This window comes from Diabrotica virgifera, chromosome 3 (genome assembly GCF_917563875.1).
Source record: "Diabrotica virgifera virgifera chromosome 3, PGI_DIABVI_V3a".
NCBI lineage: Eukaryota > Metazoa > Arthropoda > Insecta > Coleoptera > Chrysomelidae > Diabrotica > Diabrotica virgifera.
In genome coordinates, this window is record NC_065445.1 from 15,111,048 (window position 1) to 15,138,382 (window position 27,335).

General features: G+C 33.1%; 1 protein-coding gene across 4 annotated transcripts in view; it reads right to left on the reverse strand.

Moving 5' to 3' along the window:
* LOC114327138 (protein quick-to-court) overlaps nt 1-27,335 on the reverse strand; it is an 80,190-nt gene that overhangs the window by 15,099 nt on the left and 37,756 nt on the right. For 3 of the 4 annotated variants that reach the window (XM_028275652.2, XM_050646336.1, XM_028275650.2), the window contains exons 5-11: nt 26,985-27,057; nt 15,619-15,843; nt 12,205-12,388; nt 10,193-10,395; nt 9,964-10,138; nt 8,735-8,827; nt 3,799-3,888 (exon numbers count right to left, since the gene is read on the reverse strand). In XM_028275652.2, coding sequence (XP_028131453.1) covers nt 3,799-3,888; nt 8,735-8,827; nt 9,964-10,138; nt 10,193-10,395; nt 12,205-12,388; nt 15,619-15,843; nt 26,985-27,057 — 1,043 coding nt within the window. The remainder of the gene's footprint in view (nt 1-3,798; nt 3,889-8,734; nt 8,828-9,963; nt 10,139-10,192; nt 10,396-12,204; nt 12,389-15,618; nt 15,844-26,984; nt 27,058-27,335) is intronic. The other variant, XM_028275654.2, reaches the window with a different exon arrangement.

Genomic DNA, 27,335 nt, shown 5'->3' on the forward strand with positions numbered 1-27,335 from the left:
GAGAATCCGTCGAAACACATTTATAATGAAAGAACGGATGGAGTGAGGAGAAGAGGAAGGCACGGAGCACATTTTAAAGACCAGGTGGGAGACGACTTAAGAGTGCTAAGAGTACAAAATTGGAAGACCAATGCGAAGGATAGGAGGTACCTAATGGAAGCTGATTCTAGAACAGGCCAAGACCCACCATGGGTTGTATAGCCAATGATGATGGTGATAAAAGACGTTACTCTCGAGCCTGGACACTCGTTAGTTAACTTTGATGTATGTAGTATTATTATTCACCAATGTTCCAGTAGAAGCATCGTTAGAAATTATATGCGGAAAATATGCAATACAACAGGATACACTAAACTTGACGAGGCATTGCTTGAAAACACCTATTTCATCTACAAGCACCAGAGGTACGAATAAGTTGAAGGAGCATCGATGGGTTTACTAGTGTCACCCATAACAACACACCTTTTTATGCAAGATGTGGAAACAAAACCAATACAAGTAGCCGAGAATAAACCCAAACTCAGATTTAGGTTGGCGACAAATGTTTGATCTGGGCACACAGAGAAGAAAAACTCTCCACATTCCTGCAACACATCAATAATATTCACCTCAAAATAGAGTTTACCGTGGAACTGGAGAGTAACCAACAACTGCCATTGTTAGTTGTGTTGGTTATAAAGAAAGAAGACGGAAATATAGGATATACAATATATAGAAAACCAACTAATACTGACAGTGATATTTACTCGCAGATTCACACCATCATTCTGCGCAGTTAATTTCTAATGTTATGAATTATACAGGGTGTCCAGAAAATCTACCAACAAACGGATACAGCAGATTTTTCAGATAATTTTAAGACAATTTAACCCAATTCATCTAGTCCGAAAATGCTTCCTAAAGGAGCTAGAGCTATTTGAAGATGGCGTCTGGTAATTAATTTTTCTTAAATATCTCCAGAACTTCTATTTAGAAAAAGAAAATTGGTACATATATTTATCTTCCAGAGATAAATCGATTACATAAATCGTACATTTCTAGTACCGATCATAGGCGTCCGTTTTGGTTAGGGCAACAGTTATATTATCGCATAACTTTTTTGTTTTTAATTTTTAAGCATTTTATGAGTCTGGATTAATAAAACATAAGGTATTATAGTACTAAAAGGTACTCTTACTTTAAGTCGATAGAATACACCGTTTTCTAGAAAAATCAATTTGAAATTTTTCGTTTTTTGAAAATCAAAAAAAAAATTAAAAAAAAAAACTACATATTTAGAAAAACTAAAATTGGTACACGTATTTATCTTTCAGAGATATATCTATTCCATCCATTGTGAATTTCCAGTACCGGTCATATGCGTCCGTTTTGGGTAGGTCAATAGTTATTTCATCGGATAACTTTTGTCTTTAATTTTTAAGAATTTTTGACACTAGATTATATTATTAAATTATGAGGTATTCTAGTACTAAAAGTTACTCTTGCTTTAAGTTGGTAACACCGTTTTTTTTTGAAAAAATTTTTTTTTCAAATTCAGGAAACGAAAATTTTCAAATCGATTTCTCTAGAAAACGGTGTGTCCTATCGACTTAAAGCAAGAGTACCTCTTAATACTAGAATACCTCCCAATTTAATAATCCAGTATCAAATATGCTTAACAGTTAAAGACAAAAAAGTTATGCGATAAAATAACCATTGCCCCACCCAAAACGGACGCCTATGACCGGTACTAGAAATTCACAATGGATGGAATAGATATATCTCTGAAAGATAAATAAGTGTACCAATTTTCGTTTTTCTAGCTAGAAGTATTCTGGAGGTATTTAAGAAAAACTAATAACAAGACGCCATCTTCAAAGAGCTCTAGCTCCCTAAGGGTATGCTCACTACGGAGACCAAAGGATGGTATCCTAGCCTAGAGCATAGTATCCTACTCTTCATATTCGTGAATTCTGGCATTCAAAATAATGCATTTATTTTACATAGCGATCGAAATATAGTTTCGATCGCTTTCGGTTGCCAGGTAAAATAAATACATTATTTTAAATGCGAGAATTCACGAATATGAAGAGTAGGATACTATGCTCTAGGCTAGGATACCATCCTTTGGTCTCCGTAGTGAGCACACGCTTAGGAAGCATTTTCGGAGTAAAGGTAAATTTAGTTGAATTGTCTTAAAATTATCTGAGGAATCTCCTGTCTTCGTTTGTCGGTAGGGTTTCTGGACACCCTGTATAATTAAATTCGAAATCCTTAGTAATTATCAACCGTGCAAGTATATTGTATAACACTACAAAATAGTGTTATATCGGGGATATAGTCTGCGGCTTGAAGTAAAACTACATTTACTTCAGAAGTTCGATATTTCGTTGATTTTTTTTCAACGTCATCAGGAACATACTACAAAATTAACTTACAATTAGATACAAACATAACATTCACAGTATTCTCATTTACGAAATATTGTATTTTATTCTGTGAAACTAATTCTATCGGCGGCCAAAAGCATGGTAGTCTTCAAGCGTCCGAAGCGCTCGAATTAGCTTGAAAAACATCCTGAAAATAATCCTGGCGACGTCCATGCCTACTATAAAAAATTAAGAGTATAGTTGCCATCAAATTATTACAGGAAAATCTTAAACTTAAGTTTATTACACAGTCACTTGACTTTGAGTGGTATGGTTAAGTTTCCGGCACAGGTAGAAAAGTAATAATTCTTAATCTATTGTACGTTTAATTATTATACCTGCTATTCAGTATGTTTACCTCTCGAGACTGAACGACACCACTCAAATAGTGGTGTTGATTATAGTTACTTTCGAGTATTCGTTACAAATCGTTACTTTTGTATAAAGTAATCATTTTCAGTATTCGTTACTTTAATTACTATGATTACTTTTGTTATTTTTGTATTTGAGTACCGGTAATCATATTATCCAGAACGTATTTCTCAGTAGGTAGGTATTTTGTATAAAGTAATCATTTACAGTATTCGTTACTTTGATTACTATGATTACTTTTGTTACTTTTGTATTTGAGTACCGGTAATCATATCTAGAATCGTACCTATTTCTCAGTAGGTAGCTATTTTGTATAGGTATTCCGATATAACAACGACCTTCGCCGATCTGATTAAGGGATAAAAATGATTTGATTACTATGATTACTTTTGTTACTTTTGCATTTGAGTACTGGTAATCATATCGAGAATCGTATTTTTCAGTAGGTAGGGTATTCCGACACAATAACGACCTTGACGAAGTACGAACAAATCAAAGTAATCAAAGTAGATACAATAGTCGTTACTCGCTCTGGTACTATTGGTACAAAGTATTCAGAGTAATCAAAGTAAGCAAAGTAGATACAATAGTCGTTACTCGCTCTAATACGATTGGTATGACGTAACGAAGTAATCAGAGTAATCAAAGTAATCAAAGTAATCAAAGTAATCAAAGTAGATACAATAGTCGTTATTAGCTCTGATACGATTGGTACGAAGTACCGAAGTAATCAGAGTAATCAAAGTAACGATTTGCCTCTCTGTATAGTAATCGTTACTTTCGGTATTCGTAAGTAACGAGTACTTTGTAACCAATAGTTACTTTTTCAACATCACTACACTCAAATACAAATGACTTTGTAATAGGATTAAGATACGGTTTTCTGCAATCATTTGTTGACAACTACAAAGTGAACACTAAACACTGAACGTATAACTATTTTAGTTTTGAATTTTTAACCTGACACTGTTAGTTGAAAGCCAATGAGGTGCAGTACTTTACTTTATGACGTGTTTACCTTCCTTGCACCAAGTACCCACAAAGAAAGTGCCTCTTTTGCACTCAAAAGTGGTTGTGAATTATTAGAAGTTGTTGCATACTCAACGTCCTGAAAAAGGTATTATTTTAAGCAAAACACACACACTGGTTAGTAGTCCAGGGCGCATCTGTTTTGAGATGGACGTTGAGAGGTGACTCATATTTTTTGCAGAAATTGCTTGGAATTAACTCATATAATAATAATTGAGTTATCCTCCCACTCAGAAAGGTCCGGAACATTGTTTAAATAATCAAAATGTCAAAAAATGAAGGAAAAACTCGATTTTTTTCATCGTCTTTTGATTATAACTTTCAAAGTATTCACTTCCGAGAAAAGTTGCACTGACATGAAAGTTTCGTAATTAAATTTCCTACAATATAGGATTGCTTAAAATTTTTAAGAATTGTCACCCTTGTTGCAAAATAGCAATAATTGCGAAAAAACCATAAAAAAACAAGTAGTCGCATTTTACCTTTTTCACCCATTTATGCTAGACATAGGATCTTCATATTTTACACAAAAAAACTTTATGATATAGTGAAACAATACTGTAAATTTGATTAGGATCGGTTCAAAATATTTTGCAAAACAAATTTTGCAATCCAGCTTTCGCAAAAAAAATTCATTTTTTCAAAATGTTGAAGGACTGAAAATAAAGCAGATAGCAAGTTGACATTTTTTTTACATATAGAGGAATACTGTACATTTTATTTGCAATTTGCAAAATTAAAATCGATTAACTACCATGGCGCCAGGAATTTTTTTAAATAAACATTAATTTTTGGTGCTACGCGCAGGACAGCGGTGTTCGATTCACACAAGTTGATTTCCATCAAAATTTCTTCCAATCTTTATCTAATATATTATTTTCTTACTCTATATTTTGTTGTATTTTAATATTTTATTTCCACAAAAATCAAACTAATTTGATTATTGTTTGTAAAATATGGTTTTGTAAAAAATGATGGTTTTGCTTGTTTCCGATTCAGAGGGTTGCACACCCGCTAGACAGGCTGTTTCTACCATTTCAGGCGTCTTCAGTAGCTTTTGTTAGCGTGCACACCTCTCTAGAGGTGAGCCACCCTCTGAATCGAAAACAAGCAAAAACCATCATTTATTATTTTATTTCCTTTACTCGGTTTGAGTACTGAAAGTTCCTCTGCTGTCTTTTTTCTAGACGAATGAAGGCGGAATGTGATCGTTTCCCTTTCGTTTTCTATATTCGTCGTCTGCTGTCTTATTAATTGAAAAAGTCGCAGATTGAGGATGTACCAGTAAGAACTTTCAACGCGAAAAGTTTCAGGTTTAAATTACTATTTACCATTTTAATTTTTATTAAATTGATGGATTCTGCATCTGAGACTCTTCAATTTTTTATTCTATTATTTAAAATATATGAACAAAGAAAGTTTTTGCTAAAAAAAGTGTTATTTCAAAGGACAGAGTATGTGTTTTTATTTTGCAATGAACAAATTTATTTATTGATATCGAAATGTACTAAAAATTAAAATTTATCAATAATTATCAAAGGTCATTGGAATGCCTAATCAAAAATTAATGTTTATTTAAAAAAATTCCTGACGCCGTGGTGGTTAACCGATTTTAATTTTGCAAATTGTAAATGAAAGGTACAGTATTCTTCTATACGCAAAAAAACTCAACTTGTTGTCTGGTTTATTTTCAGTCCTGCAACATTTTGAAAAAATGAATTTTTTTGCAAAAGCTGGATTTCAAAATTTATTTTGCAAAATCTATTAAACCGATCTTAATGAAATTCACAGTATTATTTTACTATGTCATAAAGTTTTTATGGGTAAAATAAGAAGGTCCTAAGTGTAGCATAAATGGTTGAAAAACGTAAAATGCGAATACTTGTTTTTTGTTTTCTGTATGTTTTTTTCGCAATTATTGCTATTTTGCAACAAGGGTGACAATTTTAAAAATATTTAGCTAATCCTATATTGTATAAAATTTAATTACGCAACTTTCAATTCAAAAACGAAGAAAAAAATCGAATTTTTCCTTCATTTGTTGACATTTTGATTATTTAAACAATGTTCCGGACCTTTTTGAATGGGAGAATAACTCAAATATTATTATATGAGTTATTTTCAAGCAATTTCTGCAAAAAAATATGAGTCACATCACAACGTCCAAATGCACTAATATTTTTATAAATGCGCCCTGGTCTATAGTGTTAGTTAAATTATTAAGCTGGGATCCAATGGAACATGACGTGGCAGGCCAGAAAAATAGAAAATATGTAATAGAAAACGATAAAAACTATTCTGTGGGGAAAACTATTTCGTGGGAATTCACAAATCCCACAAAATTTGTACTTTACGATCCTTGGTCTAGGACTGAACCCTTCATTTATGGCCGGTGCGAAGTGGCGTGAGCTCTCCCGTAGTTTGTCGATAAAATAACGAGGTTCAAAGGAAATCAGAAGCTGCTACAGACCCTTCTGACTCGGCCAGGGACTGGTACGGTCAGTGTCGAGGTAATTTTACTATGGAGTGGTCTAAGGGCGTTGTGTTGGAATTTTTATCATTGTTTGAATTAATCAACTTACTAAAATTTCTACCGCCAATACTGGTGGTGTACCCTCGATACTCGAGGTGACAAGCTCCATCAGAATGGTTTGATTGAATTTAGCAAAAAGTAAATGTTTATTAATTTTACAGTAACGTGGGGCCCGAACTGTGCTCTCTTTTCTTTTCATTAATATTTATTTTCTATTACTCTTTGCCGATCTAAACTGGTGAACAGTGCCACGCCACGCTCCATCGGATCTCGGCTTTATACGGAAATGGGTTGAAAATGAAGCTTTTGGTTAACCAATTAAAACACATATTAAGGGAATAGCGCTAAGTGCAGGTGATAAAGAAATAATGAAGTGGAAATGATCCTTAAAACGTATTACATAATTTCGTATTCTAGTTAATCTCTATCAAGTTATATCATAGTTCAATCTCAATGTTTGTCAATTTTATAACTGATAAGTTTTCATGTTATCTGTTGGAGTGGTAGTAAACAGTAAACAGAATCCCTATCAATCACTTGAGATATGCAGACAATTTCTCCTTAATAGCGAATATTGATGAGTTGCAGTAAATAGTTCAGAAAGTTTATACTTCATGCTTACATTAGGTAACTCTAATTTGAGAGTTGGCTTACCGTTCTTCATATTATTGAGCGCATACAGTGCGTCCATAAAGTAACGCATAAATTCGTTATTTCGTAAACCGGCGACTTTAAGGGAAAATCCCGAAACAGGTCGATTTTTATTTTTAAATTACGATTTTTTGGCATATACATACATAGTGACGTCGTCCATCTGGGCGTGATCGATGATTTTTTTAAACGAGAATAGGGGTCATGTGATAGCTCATTTGAAAGGGTATTAAATTATCTATCCAATAATATAAACATTAACATAATTATTTATACAGGGTGTTTAAAAAACAGTTTTTCAATTAAAACACGTGAGACAAAAGAAGAATATTATATGTAATTTATTTAATTCAAAATACATTTTACTACTGTCAGTAAACAGAAAAAAAAATTATTTGACAAAGAAACATTGATTTTCGTTTAAACGAAATGTTCAAACTGACAAGAGACAGGTGGGTGGCAGCTTTAACATTGAATTTAAGCGAAAAACAATATTTATTTGTCAAATAAACATTTTTTTCCTGTTTTCTGACAACAGTAAAACGTATTTTGAATTAAATAAATTACATACCGTAAAGTGAGGCTACTTTGTGACACATGTGGTTACTTTGTGACAGTGACCTCTAAAGTTAAACTTATTAACTTGGTGGAGCCATTAGAAATGCTGGAATAATTAAAATGTTTTATCTCAATAGTAGACTACGTGAACTATCTAGGGAACAATAACCAAAGCTCCTAGTGCAACTTCGCTCGTCATGCCACAGCTGATTTGATCATCGCGCATCGTCAAAACAGGTGATTTTAGGTTTTAGAATTTTAGAATTTTTAGAAGATATTTCTACCAAAGTAAATTTATATTTTAACACAATATGTTACCTCCATTTAACATTAAAATGTGTTAGAAGGTGTTTCTTTGTGCCAGAGTTAGAATTCCATATAAATATCGCAGAAAAACTTACGTGTCACAAAGAAACCCCCACCCCTGGGGCGACTTTGTGACAACTTTTTTCGATATTTTCTTGATTTCTATAACATATAGCGCATTCAAGTTTTCACTGTACATAGAGCAAAGATTGAGCTTTCAGGTGATATTTTTAAAATTATAATAAACCGAAAGTGTATGTACTATATCATCACAAAACCTAAAAAAGTGTCACAAAGTAACCTCACTTTACGGTACATTCTTCTTTTTGTCTCAATTATTTTAATTAAAAAAATGTTTTTTTGAACACTTTGTATAAATAAATATGTTAATGCTTATATTAGTGAATAGAGAATTGAATACCCTTTCAAATGAGCTATCACATGACCCCTATTCTCATTTAAAAAATGATCGATTACGTCATCATGCTCAGATGGATGACGTCATATGCTAAAAAATTGGAATTTAAAAATAAAAATCGACCTGTTTCGGGATTTTTCCTTAATATCACCGGTTTACGAAATAATGAATGTATGCGTTACTTTATGGACGCATTGTAGTACCTCTTCGTTTATCATCACTGGTCCGCTGTCTGGTTCTTTTGATATTATTAGACCGAGTCTTTCATCTTGAAAGAAGTCTTCTATATTCTTTCCATGTTCGTATTTTTATTTCGTTGTCTGCTGTTATCTACCCGTTACAGTCAATTAGTTTATGATTTATTTCCGTTTTTGATGTATTTGAAGTTGAAATGAAGTGCAAAAGAACGCAAAGGGAAAACGATATGCAAATCCCATGAAATAACCACAAGGTACTTACTCTTATGTTCTCTAGCTCATTTCTTGTTACTTGTAATTCATTTAGCAGCTCTGGAACTGATACTCGGCTTGGATGTTGAGCTAGCTCCACTATCTACAAAACAATGAAATTATGTTTTAATGTTAAATTTATTTCACAAGATGGCATTGGCATATCCCAATGATTAATAGAATGCACGTGAAGGGGAGAAAAGTTTCACCTGGGCGACTCAATTGAGTTCACCAGTTGGGTACTGGAGAAACTGTGTACTATCACCAAACCCAAACAACACTGCTGCCAAAGATACTTTTGATCTAAAAAAATGCTCAAACCTCGCCCTATTGACAAGAAAGGCAGGTATCACCTGGCTAGCGGGCTCTATTTGATCCTCTTCATATCTAATTCAGGATCCCATAATATTTTTCAACTATCCAACGCCAACAGAGTTTTGCTTATCGAACGATTTAATAAAGCCAATAGAAAAAAAAGAGCCAAGAGTGTTCTTATTTGGAGGTTTCGTAAGATTTAAATTTGTAAGATTTTTGGATCGTTATAAACTATATTATTATATATTCTATTTATTGTAACTATTAATGACCATAATTTCGAAGTAGTAAGAGAGTTTAAATATCTGGGAAATAGAAGTCTCATATATTTCCACATAGAAAAAGAAGTCTCAGCAAGGATAGCTGCGGGAATAGAGCATTATACTCTCTATCACCATTATTAAGATCTAAGCAGCAAAAAATAACATCTAAATTAAGACTATGTACAGCGTACATGTCAATTATTCGCCCAGTTGTTACATATGGAAGTGAAATATGGACTCTACATGGAAATAAATAAGTTTCTGGTATTTGGAAGGAAAGTCCTCGCTTCTCAGAATGATATTTGTCCCTCAAAGAGATGAATTGAGGGGAGAGTGGAAAAGGCGCCGTAATGCTGAACTGATGAATCTGTGTGGTACCGAAAACATCGTCAGACATATAAAAGCTAACCGGATAAAATGGGCAGGTCATATGGTAAGATAAGAGGAAGAAAGAGTCTTAAAGACAGTATTTGTTGAGAGACCAGATGGTAGAAGATGGTAGAAGATCGGCTTCATGTTGAAGCCGATTTATCTAGGATTGGGGTACATCAAGAGGAAATGGACGCGCAAGATCGTAGAACATGGAGGACTATTATAGTGGATGTGGCGAAACTCATCCCGAGGTGTAAAGCCAGTCAAGAAGAAGAAGAAAAATATTTACCTTATTGTGATGCTTCACCAACTCTTCGCTCCTATTAAGAAGTTCTTCAGACTTGGCAGTCTTCTCCGCCTCGGCGTTTTGCTCGTCCAACTTCTTGCTAGCCTCCTCTAGCTGGTGTTCGAGCTCTTTGATCCTTTCTTTGGCTTCTTCTAATTCGGGTACTATCTGCCAATACCTGCAAATCGACTTTGAAAATTGTAGAATTCGAAACTCGTTGTTTTTTACAAACCTAGCGTTGATCTCACTGATCCTCTGCAGGAGTTCTTCGATCTTTTCGTTGTGTTTTTGTTTTAATTGAATCGATTCTTCCTCGTGCGTTTTGATCAGCTCTTGGAACCTCCTCTCGTATTCCTCGATTATCTTTTGGTGTTCAATTTCTTGATCGGTGGATGTGGACTTGTCTAATCGTACTAATCTTCCCGATTTACTAGGCTAAAATCGAAAACAATATGGAATTAAAAAATGTACTACAATATACAATATTTGCCTAACATAGGTAAAGTCCTTTTCATGGGCATTTTTCAGTGCGTCACAAATGATAGAAAAAAAGGCAAGTCCGTGATAATACACATTTATGACATTTATTCTAATATGACATTTTAGTTAAATCTGACAATTGTCACATTTTATTTGCAATTTGGCATAAAAACAAATCAAATGTGTTTATTGCATTTATAAAATGGTGTATAGTCTTATAAATTGTACAGATTATATTTGTAGATAATATTATATAATTCGTAAATAATTTTTTTCGATTATAGCGCCATCTATCGACAACTAGAATAAATGTTATAAATGTCTGTAATCACGGACGTGCCTTTTTTCTGTCACATACAATTTAATGCGTTAGAAAGAAATCGAAAAACTGTGACGCACTGAAAGATGCCTATGAGAAAAAGAATATATATATTTATATACTAGGCCACTCGTTAGGTCCGTGGGAGCTATGTGGTAACAAAAATAATGTTTCTTCAGAAAATATACCGTGGCCAAAGGTTGGTAATGCACCTTCGCGATAGTTTGGGTTGTCGATATTCTCCTCTTCATTCTTTGAGCCATTGTCAGGCTGGAGGTCTTTAAATATAGACGGAGAGGCAGCGCTGAAAAATCTTTCTGAACTTACTAAAGCTAGTTTTTTCACAGTTGATTACTGTGGTTGTGTAGAGAAACATACTGCGGTTGGTCAAGCGAAACGTAGAACAGGTGGTACTGACAGCTTGTCAAAATTGCTTACCTGCGGAGGTAATTAAATCCATTTACTAAGGCTGAAAATGAGTACACACATTCTAAATTGAATATAAATAAAAGTTATTATAGTCGGTCAGCTGTATGACGGGGCAGAGCCGGTCGGTCGGCCCCAATGAATGTACAGGGTTATTAACTATATTTTGACCCCCCTCTAAACTGCTTTATTTACAGAATTAGAAAAAAATATAAAATACAAAAGTTATTCGATTTTTTAATTATGATTTTTTGACATACATATCGTACTAGTGACGTCATCAAACTGGGCGTGATGACGTAATCGACTATTTTTTTTTAAATGAGAATAGGGGTTGTGTGCTAGCTTATTTGAAAGGTTATTAAATTCTCTATGCAGTAATTTAAACATTAAGATCAATATTTATACAGGGTGTCCAAAATTTTTTTTTGAATTATTAATTAAAAAATTAATTTAATTAAAAGAAATTTTTTTGGACACCCCGTATAAACAATCATGTTAATGTTTATATTACTGTGTATTACTATTCTCATTTAAAAAATTTGTCGATTACGTCATCACGCCCAGATGGATGATGTCACTAGTACGATATATATGTCAAAAAATCACAATTAAAAAATTGAAAAAGTTTTGTATTTTACATTTTTTTCTAATTCTGTAAATAAAGCAGTTTAGAGGGGGGTCAAAATATAGTGAATAACCCTGTACATTCATTGGGGCCGACCGACCGGCTCTGTCCCGTCATACAGCTGACCGACTATAATAACTTTTATTTATATTCAATTTAGAATGTGTGTACTGATTTTCAGCCTTAGTAAATGGATATAATTACCTCCGCAGGTAAGCAACTTTGACAAGCTGTCAGCACCACCTGTTCTACGTTTCGCTTGACCAACCGCAGTATGTTTCTCTACACAACCACAGTAATCAACTGTGAAATAACTAGAGTAAATTCAGAGAAATTTTTCAGCGCTGCCTCTTGGACTAATAGGTACATATAATGAATTTTGTTTGCTTACCGTTCTACAATCTTCTGATAACACAGACTCTTTAGAATGAACGGACGAACTTGTGCAGTCTTCAAAATGGCCGGAATCGGCGAACGACGTGTTAAGGTCGTTCGCTAGGTGATTCGATAATCCATCTACGGCATCTTCTGGAGTTGTTTCGTTACTGTTATTTTCTCTAACTGTAACGGCATCACTGAAAAAATAGGGTGTTACATACATACAGGGTGTTTCATTGGGAAACGGAAATACTTTAATGGTGAATAGAGGTCACCAAGGTGGTTCTAGGTATACTAAATTTTTTGCCCTACCGACTTTTATATCCGAGTTACAGGGTGTTTTATCGACTTTGCTCATTTCTTTCCTAAGACATAACTTTAGAACCACCCTGTATATTTTTTTAATATTTGCTACACATATCTCTCATTCAAAACTCAAACGACCGACATACTAATCACAAGAAAAATCCAGGTCCGTATTAACAAAAAATTATAAAATAATTGTGACCTTAAAACAACACCCTGTTGTATATTGAAATTTTGAAAATCTGTTTGCATATTTGAAAAGAGCACAAAAAACTAAGTCTAATAGTTCGCTTCGATTTTTCGGCCAGACAATTTTTTGACTTTAATTTTGAAATTATATTGAATTTTTTTAAGAACTCCACATTAAAAAGCAGGTACCTATTATTAACTTTTAATTAAAAATTATTAAATTTAATTATTAAATTTATTGAATAAATACTCATTTTAAAATGAATCAATATTTATTTACCATATTGGAAAGACCCAATTATTAATCACAAGAAAAATCCAGGTCCGGATTAACAAAAAAACATAAAGTAATTTTGACCTTGAAATAACACCCTGTATATTGACATTTTCAAAAATTTTTTGCACATTTGAAAAGACCACAAAAATCCGAGTTTATAGATTCACTTTGATTTTTTGTGCAAAAATTTATTAACTTTAATTTTGAAATTAAATATATTTAAATTTTTAAGAACCCTGAAATTAATAAGCAGGTTTTTAAAGCACTTTTATTAATAAATCATTCAAGTTAATGAATAAATACTAATTTTAAAAATAATCAGTTATTATTTACAGCATTAGAAGGACTTACTTACTAATCACAAGAAAAATCCAGGTCCGTATTAACAACAAAATACAAAGTAATTTTGACCTTGAAAAAACACCCTGTATATTGAAATTTTTAAAATACGTTTGCACACCTGAAGATAGCACGAAAAACTAGGTTTAATGTCCCGCTTTAATTTTTTGTGCAGACAATTTAATGACATTACTTTTGAAATTATATCGAAATTTTTATTATGAGGTTCCAGAGTTCTTAAAAATTTCGACATAATTTCAAAATTAAATTCATTAAATTGTCTGGCCAAAAAATTGAAGCTAACGATTAAACTTAGTTTTTTGTGCTCTTTTCATACCTATGTGCAAACGGATTTTGAAAATTTCAATATACAGGGTGTTGTTTCAAGGTTACAATTACTTTATATTGTTTTGTTAATCCGGACCTGGATTTTTGTTGTGATTTGTAAGTGGGTCATTCGAATGTCGTAAATAAGTATTGATTATTTTTAAAATGGGTATTTATTTAATAACTTTAATAATTTATTGTTAAAAGTGCTTTAAAAATCTGCTTTTTAATTTCAGTGTTCTTAAAATTATCAATATATTTAATTTCAAAATTAAAGTCATTAAATTTCCTTCACGAAAAATTAAAGCAAACCGATAAACTCAGATGTTTGTGGTCTTTTCAAATGTGCAAACAAATTTTGAAAATTTCAATATACAGGGTGTTGTTTCAAGAGCACAATTACTTTAATTTTTTTGTTAATCCGGACCTGGATTTTTCTTGTGATTAATAATTGGGTCGTTCCAATGTGGTAAATAAGTATTGATTAATTTTAAAATAAGTATTTATTCAATAGCTTTAATAATTTATAATTAAAATTTAATAATATGTACCTTCTTTTTAATGTCGAGTTCTTAAAAAATTCAATATAATTTTAAAGTTAAAGTCATAAAATTGTCTGGCCGAAAAATTGAAGCGAACGATTAGACTTAGTTTTTTGTGCTCTTTTCAAATATGCAAACAGATTTTCAGAATTTCAATATACAGGGTGTTGTTTTAAGGTCACAATTACTTTATAATTTTTTGTTAATCCGGACCTGGATTTTTCTTGTGATTAGTATGTCGGTCGTTTGGGTTTTGAATGAGAGATATGTGTACCAAATATTAAAAAAATATACAGGGTGGTTCTAAAGTTATGGCTTAGGAAAGAAATGAGCAAAATCGATAAAACAGCCTGTAACTCGGTTATAAAAGTCGGTAGGGCAAAAAATATAGTATACCTAGAACCGCCTCGGTGACCTCTATTCACAATTAAAGTATTTCCGTTTCCCAATAAAACACCCTGTATAATACGATGTATTATTAAAGAATGCATATAAGATTAAGATAAGAATGTATAGGTCTTGTACCTTGTTAACAATCACCAATTCAACAATTCAAAAGAATCATTACAAAAAACATTTGAAGATGACTGAAATTAAATTCAAGATAGCTAGGAATAAGAAAGAAATCTATGCGAAAGAAGTTCAACGTTGAGAAACTACAAAACAACGAGAAGCAAATAGAATTTACACGAGAACTGCGAGCCAAAATTGACGGAAGGCAGGACAAACATTGGAAAACTGTTAACAATGTCCTTGTGGAAACAAGTGAAATTATTTTTAGCGTAAAGAAATAAGTTACGCAAAGAAAGACGAGACCGCCAGAGAAACATGGAACAAAATATAACGCCACAAGCACATTAATCTAGAATTACTACATTCCAGAACAGAAGCAGAGAAGGAAGAAAGGTATAGAAAAGCGAATAAAGGTATATCAAGAAGGTAGCAAAGGAAAACAAAAGAAAGTGGGCAAAAGATATTGCTGAAGAAGCGCTGGTCGCTGATGAACGTCAAAACATGAAAGAATTACATAATATCACTAAACAACTAGCCGACAAACACGCACCAACCAAATGTAAAAACCAATACAGTTGCAGATATATCATCGTCACAGGAATAAGTCAAAATATGGTCTTAACATTGCAGTGAGTCTCTAAGTGCAGTCCCAACACTGCATGTTAGAAGACGAACAAAATATAAACTCCAATATCAACAAACTAATAATCAACTCTACATTCTGCATATGCTTTGTGAACTTCACTAGAGCTGTCGACACGCTAACATATATGGCCTGTATGGAAAGCACTACAGTAAATGAAATACCAGAAAAAGTATTAAATTAATGAAGAACTCTACATCACGCACCCTACTCTTCAAACATATTTCTTACTTTTAACTGTGCCTTGATTTCAAGACACTTAAAAAGTTTACTTAATGTAGTTTTGCTTACCTCGAATTTGATTTGTCTTCTGGCGAACTTAGGGCAGCCTTATACAATCTCAATTCAACTACTTCTTTGGTTAATTTCAAAATATCACTATCTTTCTCTTCTAAATCCTTCTGAGCTTGCTGCAGGAGGTATTTGAGTTTCTTTACTTGCTTTTGAGCTCTTTGTGTCGGCGTTAAGTACTCGTCCCCTACTGCTCCAGCGTGTTGATTGCAATGAAAAACATACCTGGAATATCAAAAATATAATTTACCATTTTTAATGGGAATAAGCTATAATTTTACTTCCGTTAAGATGCTCTCACTCCCAGAATTCATTTTTTTGACGTTATACTTCTTTACGATCGAGAGTAAAATTTTATAAATGCCGGGCGCATGCGCACACAGACAGTATGTAGTTCGTTGCTAATCTTTTACGATAGGTATGCATATATCAGCGCAAATAAGTCATTAAAAGAATATATTAGTGTTTTTAGTAAATGTACCTATTATTTATTATAATTTTTGTGTCTTTGGATTTGTCTTCCTCGGTAGTAAGATAATAAAATAATATCTAGGTATAACATTTTTATACCTCACTTCTTGATCTATTTGTCACCGTGTTGTGTACTTATATCCGAGACGTCACTTGCAAGGGCTCGAGAGCTCAGTTAGTAGAGCATTGGACCAGAGATCGAGAGGTCCCGGGTTCCAATCTCGGATGATTCATATTTTTTTTTTAATTTTTGGTTGTTTTAATAAACATTTTTTGAAAGTGGTAGATAAGAAAGTTGGTTTAATATTTAAATAAAATACAACTAACCTGTTAAGTATATTATTTATTTCGTTGAAATTATATAATAGAAGTATAACTTCTTACGTGCGTACAAAGTAGGTACACATACATTCTTTTTTTATTTTCTTACGTTCTATATGATTAAAAAATAGGTTTCTTTGCGTCACGATATAAGAAATTTGGCGTGACGCTGGTGGGTTGTCCCTACCGATTTAGTATCATAATAAATAGTTGATGTTACTAATCCCTCAATTATCTTTGCGACGGGTGGCAATAGTATTAAAACAGCGTACTAGGGCCGGACTTTACATTATTTACAGAACTGATTCGTTACCTGCCAATGCAAATAAATTATTAAAATTAAAATTTCTAGACAATGCTTCGTATTAAAAATTTTGTTTGCTGTAGACGAATTAGTTTACTCATCTGAAATTAACTTGCTTGAAATCAATTAGAAACGATCACAAACAATTTTTATGTCCAATGCGCTCATTATGTGAATTTTATCCTATAATGAAGCTTTCTATCTTTAAATAAAAAATTAAAGAATCATTAGCAAGTGCATTAGTTAAAGATAAGATATACCTCTAATTATTATTCTATAGCTTCACACATAATTATGTATGGCTTGCTTGGAGTATGGCTGGCTTGGAGGGGAAAGTTTTTTACTATCGGCAAAAAACATTAAAGATTCAAAGCTGGATTACCATGAAAATATGACGAGTAGCTTGTTTAAGGAATGGTTTGAAAAGAAGGTGTTGCCAAATTTGCCTCAAAAAAGTGTCATTGTAATGGATAACACGACGTATCACAGCGAACAAATTAGAAAAATCCCCGGTGTAGGTTCGACAAAAAAACAAATATCTGATTTTTTGTATGACAATGATTTGTACTTTGAAGAAACATATACAAAAAAAGAAATGTTGGAAGTTCTTCACACAAAAGTGTTTGAGAAACAGTTTGTTATAGACGAATTAGCCAAACGTGATGGTCATAATGTATTGCGATTACCTCCTTACTACTGTGTCTTCAACCCCATTGAATTAATCTGGAGCCAACTTAAGGAAAGTTTACGGCGAAACAACTGCTGTCCCAAATTTAGTAGCCAACCGGTGTCACATGTTGTCGAAGAAATAAAAAATATTTCCCCAACACTGTGGCAAAATTGTGTTTCACATGTTATAAAAACGGAAGACCATTACAGAACATTAACCTCACATATTAAACCAATAATTATAACATTAGATGATGACAATTCTAGTGAAGATGACAGCGATAGTGACATAGAGTTGTAATTTGTATTTATTTTTTTCCGTCTGAACTTCAAATTTTATTTTTCTATGTTATTTTTTATAATGTTATCTTTTAATGTTATCTTGTTGTTTATAATGTTATCTTTTTTAATTCTGATTTTTGCTACCACTCTTTTAATCTTTTACTGTTATTATCATTATTTTCCTTAATTCCTTTAATTTGTTCATTTCTCTTATTTCATTGTACATAATAATATACCTATAACTACATATATATAAATACGTAATAAATATAATGATATGATATTTAAATTTATATTTATTATTCCAACCCAATTAAAATACTATATCTACTTGAAGACTTGAACTTTTTTTTTAAGGGGATGGGTACAAAATTTCGGCTTTAAGCCGTTACGTTATTACCGAGGGCCGAAAGTCCCTGAAAACTTCTATGTTTATTTTAATAAGTTACAGGGGTGAAAAACTAAGAGAAAATTTAGTGTGATTTTTAATTTCAAATATCTCATTCAAAAGAAACTTTTAATTCATTCCAAGGGACTTTCGGCCCTCGGTAATAAAGTAATTTTTCATTCTGCGTTTAAATTTTTCAAAAATACTTACCTATTAGTTTTCTCAGGATTCGAAAAAAATGATTACATTTAAAACACATTGAAAATTTTAACAGGCGTCAAAATCTTGCATTTTGTTCCTTTCCCCTTAATTTTAGCGAATGCGCTCCTGGAGGGTTTGTTGTTTGTTATTATGATACTAAATCGGTAGGGACAACCCACCAGCATCAGGCCAAATTTCTTATATCGTGACGCAAAGAATACATCCTCCCTTTCCCTACCACCAAAAAAGTAATTTTTTCGTTTTTATTTTTTTTTAGTGGCTTACAATAAACTTAAAAATTTCAAAAAATTCAAACGCATAGCTGAGACTTCTACAAAACTTGTCTATTTTTTATAGTCCCCTATAGGCCCCCCTAGGTCGAGTGTACATAACCAAAAAATGCATTATTTTAGAAAAAAGCGTTTAATTTTTATTGGAGATGGCTGCCGGCCTATTTTTTTATTTTGTGTATTTTGTCAAAAAATATGTCTCGTTTTTTCCAGATTTTTCCGTAAGGTGCGCCACCGTTAAAAACCCGAAAAACTGGTTTTATTAGTAGTCCAGGGCACATCTGTTTTGAGATGGACGTTGAGAGGTGACTCAAATTTTTTTGCAGAAATTGCTTGAAAATAAATCAAATAATAATATTTGAGTTATCCTCCCTCTCAAAAAGGTCCGGAACATTGTTTAAATAATCAAAATGTCCAAAAATTAAGGAAAAATTCGTTTTTTTCTTCGTTTTTTAATTATAACTTTAAAAGTATTCATTTCCGAGAAAAGTTGTACTGACATAAAAGTTGCGTAATTAAATTTCCTATAATGTAAAATTGGTTAAGAATTTAAAAAATTGTTACCCTAGTTGCAAAATAGCAATAATTGTGAACAAACCATACAAAAACAAGTATTCGCATTTTACGTTTTTCAACCATTTATTCTAAACTTAGGACCTTCAAATTTCACCCAGAAAAACTATATGATACAGCAAAACAATAGTGTAAATTTCATTAAGATGGGTTCAATAGATTTTGCAAAATAAATTTTGCAATCCACCTTTCGCAAAAAAATTTTTTTTTTCAAAATGTTACAGGACTGAAAATAAAGCAGATAGCAAGTTGAATTTTTTTTTTGTTTATAGAAGTGTACTGTACCTTTCATTTGCAATTTGCAAAATTAAAATCGATTAATTACCACGGCGTCATGAAATTTTTTAAATAAACAATAATTTTTGGTGCTACGCGCAGCACAGCGGTGTTCGATTCACACAAGTTGATTTCCACCAAAATTTCTTCCAATCTTTATCTAATATATTATTTTCTTACTCTATATTTTGTTGTATTTTAATATTTTAATTCCACAAAAATCAAACTTATTTTATTATTGTTTGTGAAATATTGTTTAAACAATTGCATATGTTTAAAAATAATAAACTTTTATTTTTTAAGTTAAAATATATGAACAAAGAAAGTTTTTGCTAATAAAAGTGTTATTTCAAAGGATAAAGTATGTGTTATTACTTTGCAATAAACAAATTTATTTATTTATATCGAAATTTAATAAAAATTAAAATGTATCAATCATTATCAAAGGTCATTGGAATGCCCAATCAGAGCAAACTATCCGCTGTCCTGCGCGTAGCAACAATAATTAATGTTAATTTAAAAAAATTCCTGACGCCGTGGTGTTAATTGATTTTAATTTTGCAAAATTGCAAATGAAAGGTACAGTAGATTTCTATAGGCAAAAAAAAATTTCAACTTGCTATCTGCTTTATTTTCAGTCCTGTAACATTTTGAAAAAATGAATTTTTTTTACGAAAGCTGGATTGCAAAATTTATTTTATACAATCTGTTGAACCGATCTTAATGAAATTTACAGTGTTGTTTTGCTGTATCATAAAGTTTTTTTGTGTGAAATATGAAGGTCCTAAGTGTAGCATAAATGGTTGAAAAACGTAAAATGCGAATACTTGTTTTTGTATGGTTTTTTCGCAATTATTGCTATTTTGCAACAAGGGTGACTATTTTTTAAATTTTTATCCAATTCTATATTGTAGGAAATTTAACTATGCAACTTTTATGTCAGTGCAACTTTTCTCGGAAATGAATACTTTTAAAGTTATAATCAAAAACGAAGAAAAATATCGAATTTTTCCTTAATTTTTTGACATTTTGATTATTTAAACAATGTTCCGGACCTTTTTGAGAGGGAGGATAACTCAATTATTATTATTTGATTTATTTTCAAGCAATTTCTGCAAAAAAAATTGAGTCACCTCTCAACGTCCAAATGTACTAATATTTTTACAGATGCGCCCTGGTCTATAGGTATTTTGGGCGATTCTCTCTCCTGGGGAAAAGTCTGAATTGGAAATTATTTATAGAAGATCCGATTTTAAGGAACTCTCCGGGACAGTCCACTTACTTAAATTTTTGACTGAAAATAATCCGCAAGAATATTTTTCTGATAAATTTTAATTCTTCAAGTCAGTGGCGCACCCAGGGGGGTTTGGGGGTTAAAACTCCTGCCAGGGCATTATATTAGTAGTAGGCGAGGAAATAAAGCACTAAAATCGCCTAAACCAATTTAATTAAAGTAAGACGGAAAGGAACATCGTTATGAAACCTTTTGCATTCGATTCGGGAGAGCTCCAGGAAAATTCTTGAACACTTGGCATGAGAAACAAATAATGAAAATTGCATTCTTGTAAGCGGCAAATGCATTTTCCAAAACGCATTTCAAAGTGTTCACAAAATAAAAATTCACAACTCGGAAAATAATCATGGGAATGAGTGTAATTTTCATATTTGGGGGATTTTGAGGTCGCTGAACAGGAATCGGGGAAGCTGTAAAGGGTACCTGGTGCCAGGAATATATGTTATCTCCTGGAGTTTTATGACAATTTGTTATGAAAATAGTTGAAATTTATTATCTCGGGGTTTTGAGATCGCTGAACACGAATATTTCATCGAAGATGCTGTACGATGTACCTGTTGCCCTGTATATCTACGTCGTCTCCGGGAATTTTATGGAAATTCGTAATAAAATTTGTTGAAACTTGTTATTTCGAGGGTTTTAAAGCAACTGAGTGTTTTAATCACATACTCGAGATTCTGATATCCCTATATCTAAAAAAATTGCTGTTAATACTGAAAAAAAAAATCGAATTACTTATTTTTTCCATAATTTGGGCTTTGAATTAAAATAACTTACTGTTATTGTTACTTACTGTTGAATTTTATAACAAATTTCTATAAAAGTCCAGGAGACGACCTAGAGACCGGGCACCAGGTACCTCATACAACATCTTCCATGCAATATTTGTATTCAGCGACATCAAACACCCCGAGATAACAAAACCCATCATCATCAAAAACCCCGAGAATTTTCATGAAACTCCAGTAGATAGGGGAAGGACGGGGAAGATGACGCAGCGTCTAAGATGACGCACCTCTGTATTTTATCAAGTATTTCACTAAATTCAATTTTTATACCCGTGGCGCCCTCCTTTAGAAACTACTATTACTTTAAAACTTCATCGGTCAGCTTTCGTACTGTTTAGTATCTGTGAGGCAGAGTAACGCGATACACGTTGATTTCTTGTTATTTTTGACACTGCGAATATTAATGGTAAGTTGTTTAAAAATGGTTCCATTGGATTTTCTTCATATTCATGGGAGTAGGTGATATTTATTTTCAGTTAGCGAGGATTTATCTGTTAAATATTTGATGATGGATAATTTTGATAACCATTTTTTGTAGGTTATGCTGAACAGGATAAGTTGACGCAGACTGCGTCATCTTTGCTGTTATAGTGCGTCATCTTTGCCTTTTCAGTTCATTACCTTAAATAACAATGGAGTATAGAATATTTATTATTTAGTGTCTATTTTGCATTTTGAGGCATCTTTTTCTTTTTTAGAAATGGGAAAATATATACGAAAAACACAGAGAGGATCATTTTCTGCAGCAGCTCTTAATGCAGCATTGAATGCAATTTGTAGAGATGGTCGTAAAATTCGGGAAGTGGCAAGGGCATTTTCAATACCAGAAGCTACATTGAGGAGAAAACTTAAGGTTAAAAATTTATTAAAGGAAGTCAAATCAGAGTCTCTTGGTAGAGCCCCATTGTTTTCGGCACATCATGAAAAGGAGATACTAGATCATGTTCTCAAGCTGGCCAATTTATTTTTTGGTATCACTTGCATAGAGCTGAGAACCATGGCATTTGCTTATGCAGAATGCAATGAAATTAAACACAATTTTAATAAGAATAAACAAATGGCTGGAAAAGACTGGTATCTAGGATTTATAAAACGAAATCCTCAAATTTCCTTGAGAAAGCCAGAAGCTACAAGCATTAATAGAATAACAGCCTTCAATAAAATAGAAGTAGACCGCTTTTTTAAAAATTTGGAAACAGTGCAAGAAAAATATAAATTTCTGCCAGATCGCATTTACAATATTGATGAAACCGGTATATCTACGGTTCCTAAAGAATCATGTAAAAGACTTGGACCCAAAGGAGTAAAGCAGTTTGGAATCATTTCTTCGTGGGAACGAGGGAAGAATATCACGGTAATAATGGCGTTCAGTGCCTCCGGTAACTACATACCTCCATTATTTATATTTCCCAGGAAGAGGATGAGCCCACAGCTTCAGAAAAATGGACCAAGCGGTGCGATTTACAACTGCACGGATAATGGATGGAGTAATACGTCTATGTTTTTATTATGGCTGAAGCATTTCCAAAAAAAAGTCCTGTCTAGTCCAGATAATCCCGTGCTGTTAGTATTAGATAATCACTCGAGCCATATTTCACTGGATATTTATAATTACTGCAAAGAGAATGGGATTATAATGGTTAGTATTCCACCCCACACATCCCACAAATTACAACCTCTTGATGTGTCATTTTTTTCTGCATTAAAATATGCGTATGGTCGCCATTGCAATTCCTTTCTAAAATCTAAGATCAGCAACTCAGAGTTTGAAGATAAAATTACTCCATATGATGTCGCCGAGATTTTTAAGTTAGCATATGATCAGGTGGCAAATATTGATAAGGCCGTTTCTGGTTTCGGAACGTGCGGAATTTTTCCGTTAAACTCTGATAAGTTCACAGAAGATGACTTTTTTCCTGCTGATAATTTAAACAATGATAGCTTGGATAGAGATGTTTCTCCTGAACCTGCACCTCAGGGAACACCTCCACTAATAACAACACCATCTATAAGAGAACCAGAATTACCACGTCCATCAACCAGCCGACAGTCTCCTGAAAGTCGTCACACAACCCCCACAAAACAAAATGAAATAACCAAACGTCCACATATTTCTCTTTCACTTATTTCTCCAGTTCCTTTGCCCAATAAAAAAATTAAAAGAAAATATGGACGACAAAAGCAACATTCTGAAATTCTAACAAGCACCCCTTTAAAAGAATTCTTAGAAGAAAAAGAGAATAAAAAAAAAAGAAAAACTGGCGAAGTCGGAAGAAGGAAAGAAAAAAGTAACCAAACAAGTATTGGTTAATGATGCAGGATTAAAACTAAATAAAAATAAAGGGAAAGCCAAAGTACAAAAAATAATCAAACAAAAAATAAACAAAAAAATCTTGGAGGATAGCGATACTGAAGAAAGCGATTTTGATGAAGAAGGTCTTTGCAATGACGATGAGTTGGATGACATAATCAACGAGGGAGGTGAATCTGCATATTATGTGGAGACTTCGGCAAAAAGACGGAAACATGGTTCAGATGCACAAGTTGTGGACAATGGGTCCATAAAGAATGCAGTGGAGCCAAAAGTCCCGAAAACTACATTTGTGACTTTTGTTAATATGTAAAAAAGCTTTGTTTACATTTTCTTACTTTCAGTATTAAAAAATAAATTTTCTTTTCATATCACTTGCGCTTTTAATATAGATACCTACATGCGCCATCTTCACCATCACTGTGCGTCATCTTTCCCTCGGTGGAAGGTAAGATGGCGCAAAAGCGTTTTTTTTTTAAAGCCGCATAAAAAATACTTCCTTTTATTGAATTTAAAAATAATCCTAGAAATTGGTTATAGAAATGTCCAAATTACAGGCTCGTAGCATTCAAAGTTAGCTTAAATATTTTTTACCCTTAAATAAAATGTATTTTGCTTAGGTGCGTCATCTTCGACGTCCTTCCCCTAATATAGATACATGGCACCAGGTACCTCGTACAGCAATATTCGTGTTCAGCGATCTCAAAAACCTCGGAATAACAAGTTTCAATGATTTTCATAATGAATTTCCATAAAACTCCAGGAGACGACGTGTCTACCGGAATACCGGGCACCAGCTCCCTATTACAGTTTCGCCTACCCCATGTTCCTGTTCAGCGACCCCAAAACCTCGAGTATGAAAATTAACCTCATTTCCATGATTATTTTCGGGGTTGTGAATTTTTATTTTTTGAACACTTGAAGAAGCACTTTGGAAAATGGATTTTCCGTTTACAGCAATGCAATATTCATTTGTTCTTCATGACGAGAATTCAAGAATTTTCCTAAAGCTCTCCCGAATCGAATGCAAAACGTTTCACAACGTAATGTTTTATATTCTCACCTATAGGAAAATGTAACTTGTCTTTCACAAACAATACAAAAAAAACTCGGTGTCCAAGCCATAGCCAACCCCTCCCAGAGGAAAATTCTAGGTGCGCCACTGCTATAAGTATAATCTTTAGAAACTTTCCTTAGAAGTACTATGTGCCAGGAATCTACTAACTGCATTCGCAATGTCAATTGAAAAAAAATTAAATTGAAAACTTATTGGTACACTTTCCTGGTGACACCTCCAAGACTTCTACAATTTGCAAGTCAAATGGATGCTGCAGTGAAGACGAGAGGGAAGGAATTCTACACTATGCAACTCACATCCCCCGTCTGCAGCTGGTAAAGTTCCAACGGAAAAATGCACCTGGTTACTCTACGAATTAATACGACTATAAAATAAAAATGTATACCATTTTTATTCAGTTGCAATGCGAAGGCAAAACAATCTTACTTTTCAATTAGAATACGGAGTGCAGTCCAGTCCCTTGAATCCGTATTCTAATTGAAAAGTAAGATTGTTTTGCCTTCGCATTGCAACTGAATAAAAATGGTATACATTTTTATTTTATAGTCGTATTACTCCGTAGAGTAACCAGGTGCATTTTTCCGTTGGAACTTTACCAGCTGCAGACGGGGGATGTGAGTTGCATAGTGTAGAATTCCTTCCCTCTCGTCTTCACTGCAGCATCCATTTGACTTGCAAATTGTAGAAGTCTTGGAGGTGTCACCAGGAAAGTGCACCAATAAGTTTTCAATTTAAAAATCTTTTAGTAATGTTTTTAATATTTTTCAATATTATTAATTTACTATTAGGATTGAAAACTACTTCGTCTTTCAATGCCAGATGGCGCTAGCCACCTACTATCATCACTTCGGTTGCAATGGGTGGGAAAAGCTCTCGATGCGAATCAGTTAGAATATGGAGAACAGTGCCTACGTTCTTTCCGATGAGGCTCCAATAAGAGCCGAAAATCGCGATTCAAGGGACTGGACTACACTCCGTATTCTAATTGAAAAGTAAGATTGTTTTGCCTTCGCATTGCAACTGAATAAAAATGGTATACATTTTTATTTTATAGTCGTATTACTCCGTAGAGTAACCAGGTGCATTTTTCCGTTGGAACTTTACCAGCTGCAGACGGGGGATGTGAGTTGCATAGTGTAGAATTCCTTCTCTCTCGTCTTCACTGCAGCATCCATTTGACTTGCAAATTGTAGAAGTCTTGGAGGTGTCACCAGGAAAGTGTACCAATAAGTTTTCAATTTAAAAATCTTTTAGTAATGTTTTTAATATTTTCCAATATTATTAATTTACTATTAGGATTGAAAACTACTTCGTCTTTCAATTCCAGATGGCGCTAGCCACCTACTGTCATCATTTAGGTTGCAATGGGTGGGAAAAGCTCTCGATGCGAATCAGTTAGAATATGGAGAACAGTGCCTACGTTCTTTCCGATGAGGCTCCAATAAGAGCCGAAAATCGCGATTCAAGGGACTGGACTGCACTCCGTATTCTAATTGAAAAGTAAGATTGTTTTGCCTTCGCATTGCAACTGAATAAAAATGGTATACATTTTTATTTTGAAAAAAAAATTATTCAAAAAAGTCCAAATTTTAATGAATTGGATATTGAAGAATTTATCTCAAAAAAAAATCAGGCGATTTTACTTTCAATAAAAAGCTTGCTTGTAACATTTAAAAACTAAATTACAATCGTAAATCAATAAAAAACATTATTTATTGTAATTTCTTAATAAGATCGTTTGATTTTTACAATTTGACAACACTCAAAAAATTTTGCCTAGGAAAATAGGGGCTCAAGCTGAGGCTTGAGTGCACCCCCAATACTTTACACTAGGTGACGCCACTGTCTAATCCTGGAATTAAGTTGGTTACCAAGTATAACTATCAATTGTTTACCAAACTACACATTATTTCTACGTTCATAATAACACTAATAACCTACGAAATAATCTTTAGACACAAACATTTCAACCATTGTTCAAGGTGATTTCTAACCTCGAGTAGTAATTTTTTAAAATTAATCTTTGTAATGTATGTCCTGATGAAGCTGCGATACGACACGCAATGTGCAGATAAAGAGTAGTCATTAAATATATAATTGGGGTATAAATAACAACTCACTTCATGCTCCTTCCTGAAAAAGTTGTACCGTTCCAAGCTACACTGGAATGGTCACAAGACGCCACACTGCTTCCTGCAAAAAGAAAAACAAATAGTTATGGCGAGACAAAAAATTTACAACATTAACAAAAGAAAACTATAATTTTCATTATCGCATATATAACAAAAAGGTAAATGCAGAGTACAACTCGATAAAGTACTATAAATCAACAAAAATATCTTTGTTTGCTTAAGGTCGATTCGTATTTTACGTAACGTCAACGTCCCGTCTAAATATTGTGTAGTGTATATTAAGTAAGCCAGAATGTTCTCATATATGACGGCACCGTCACGGAACGTCCTGTCTTGGTT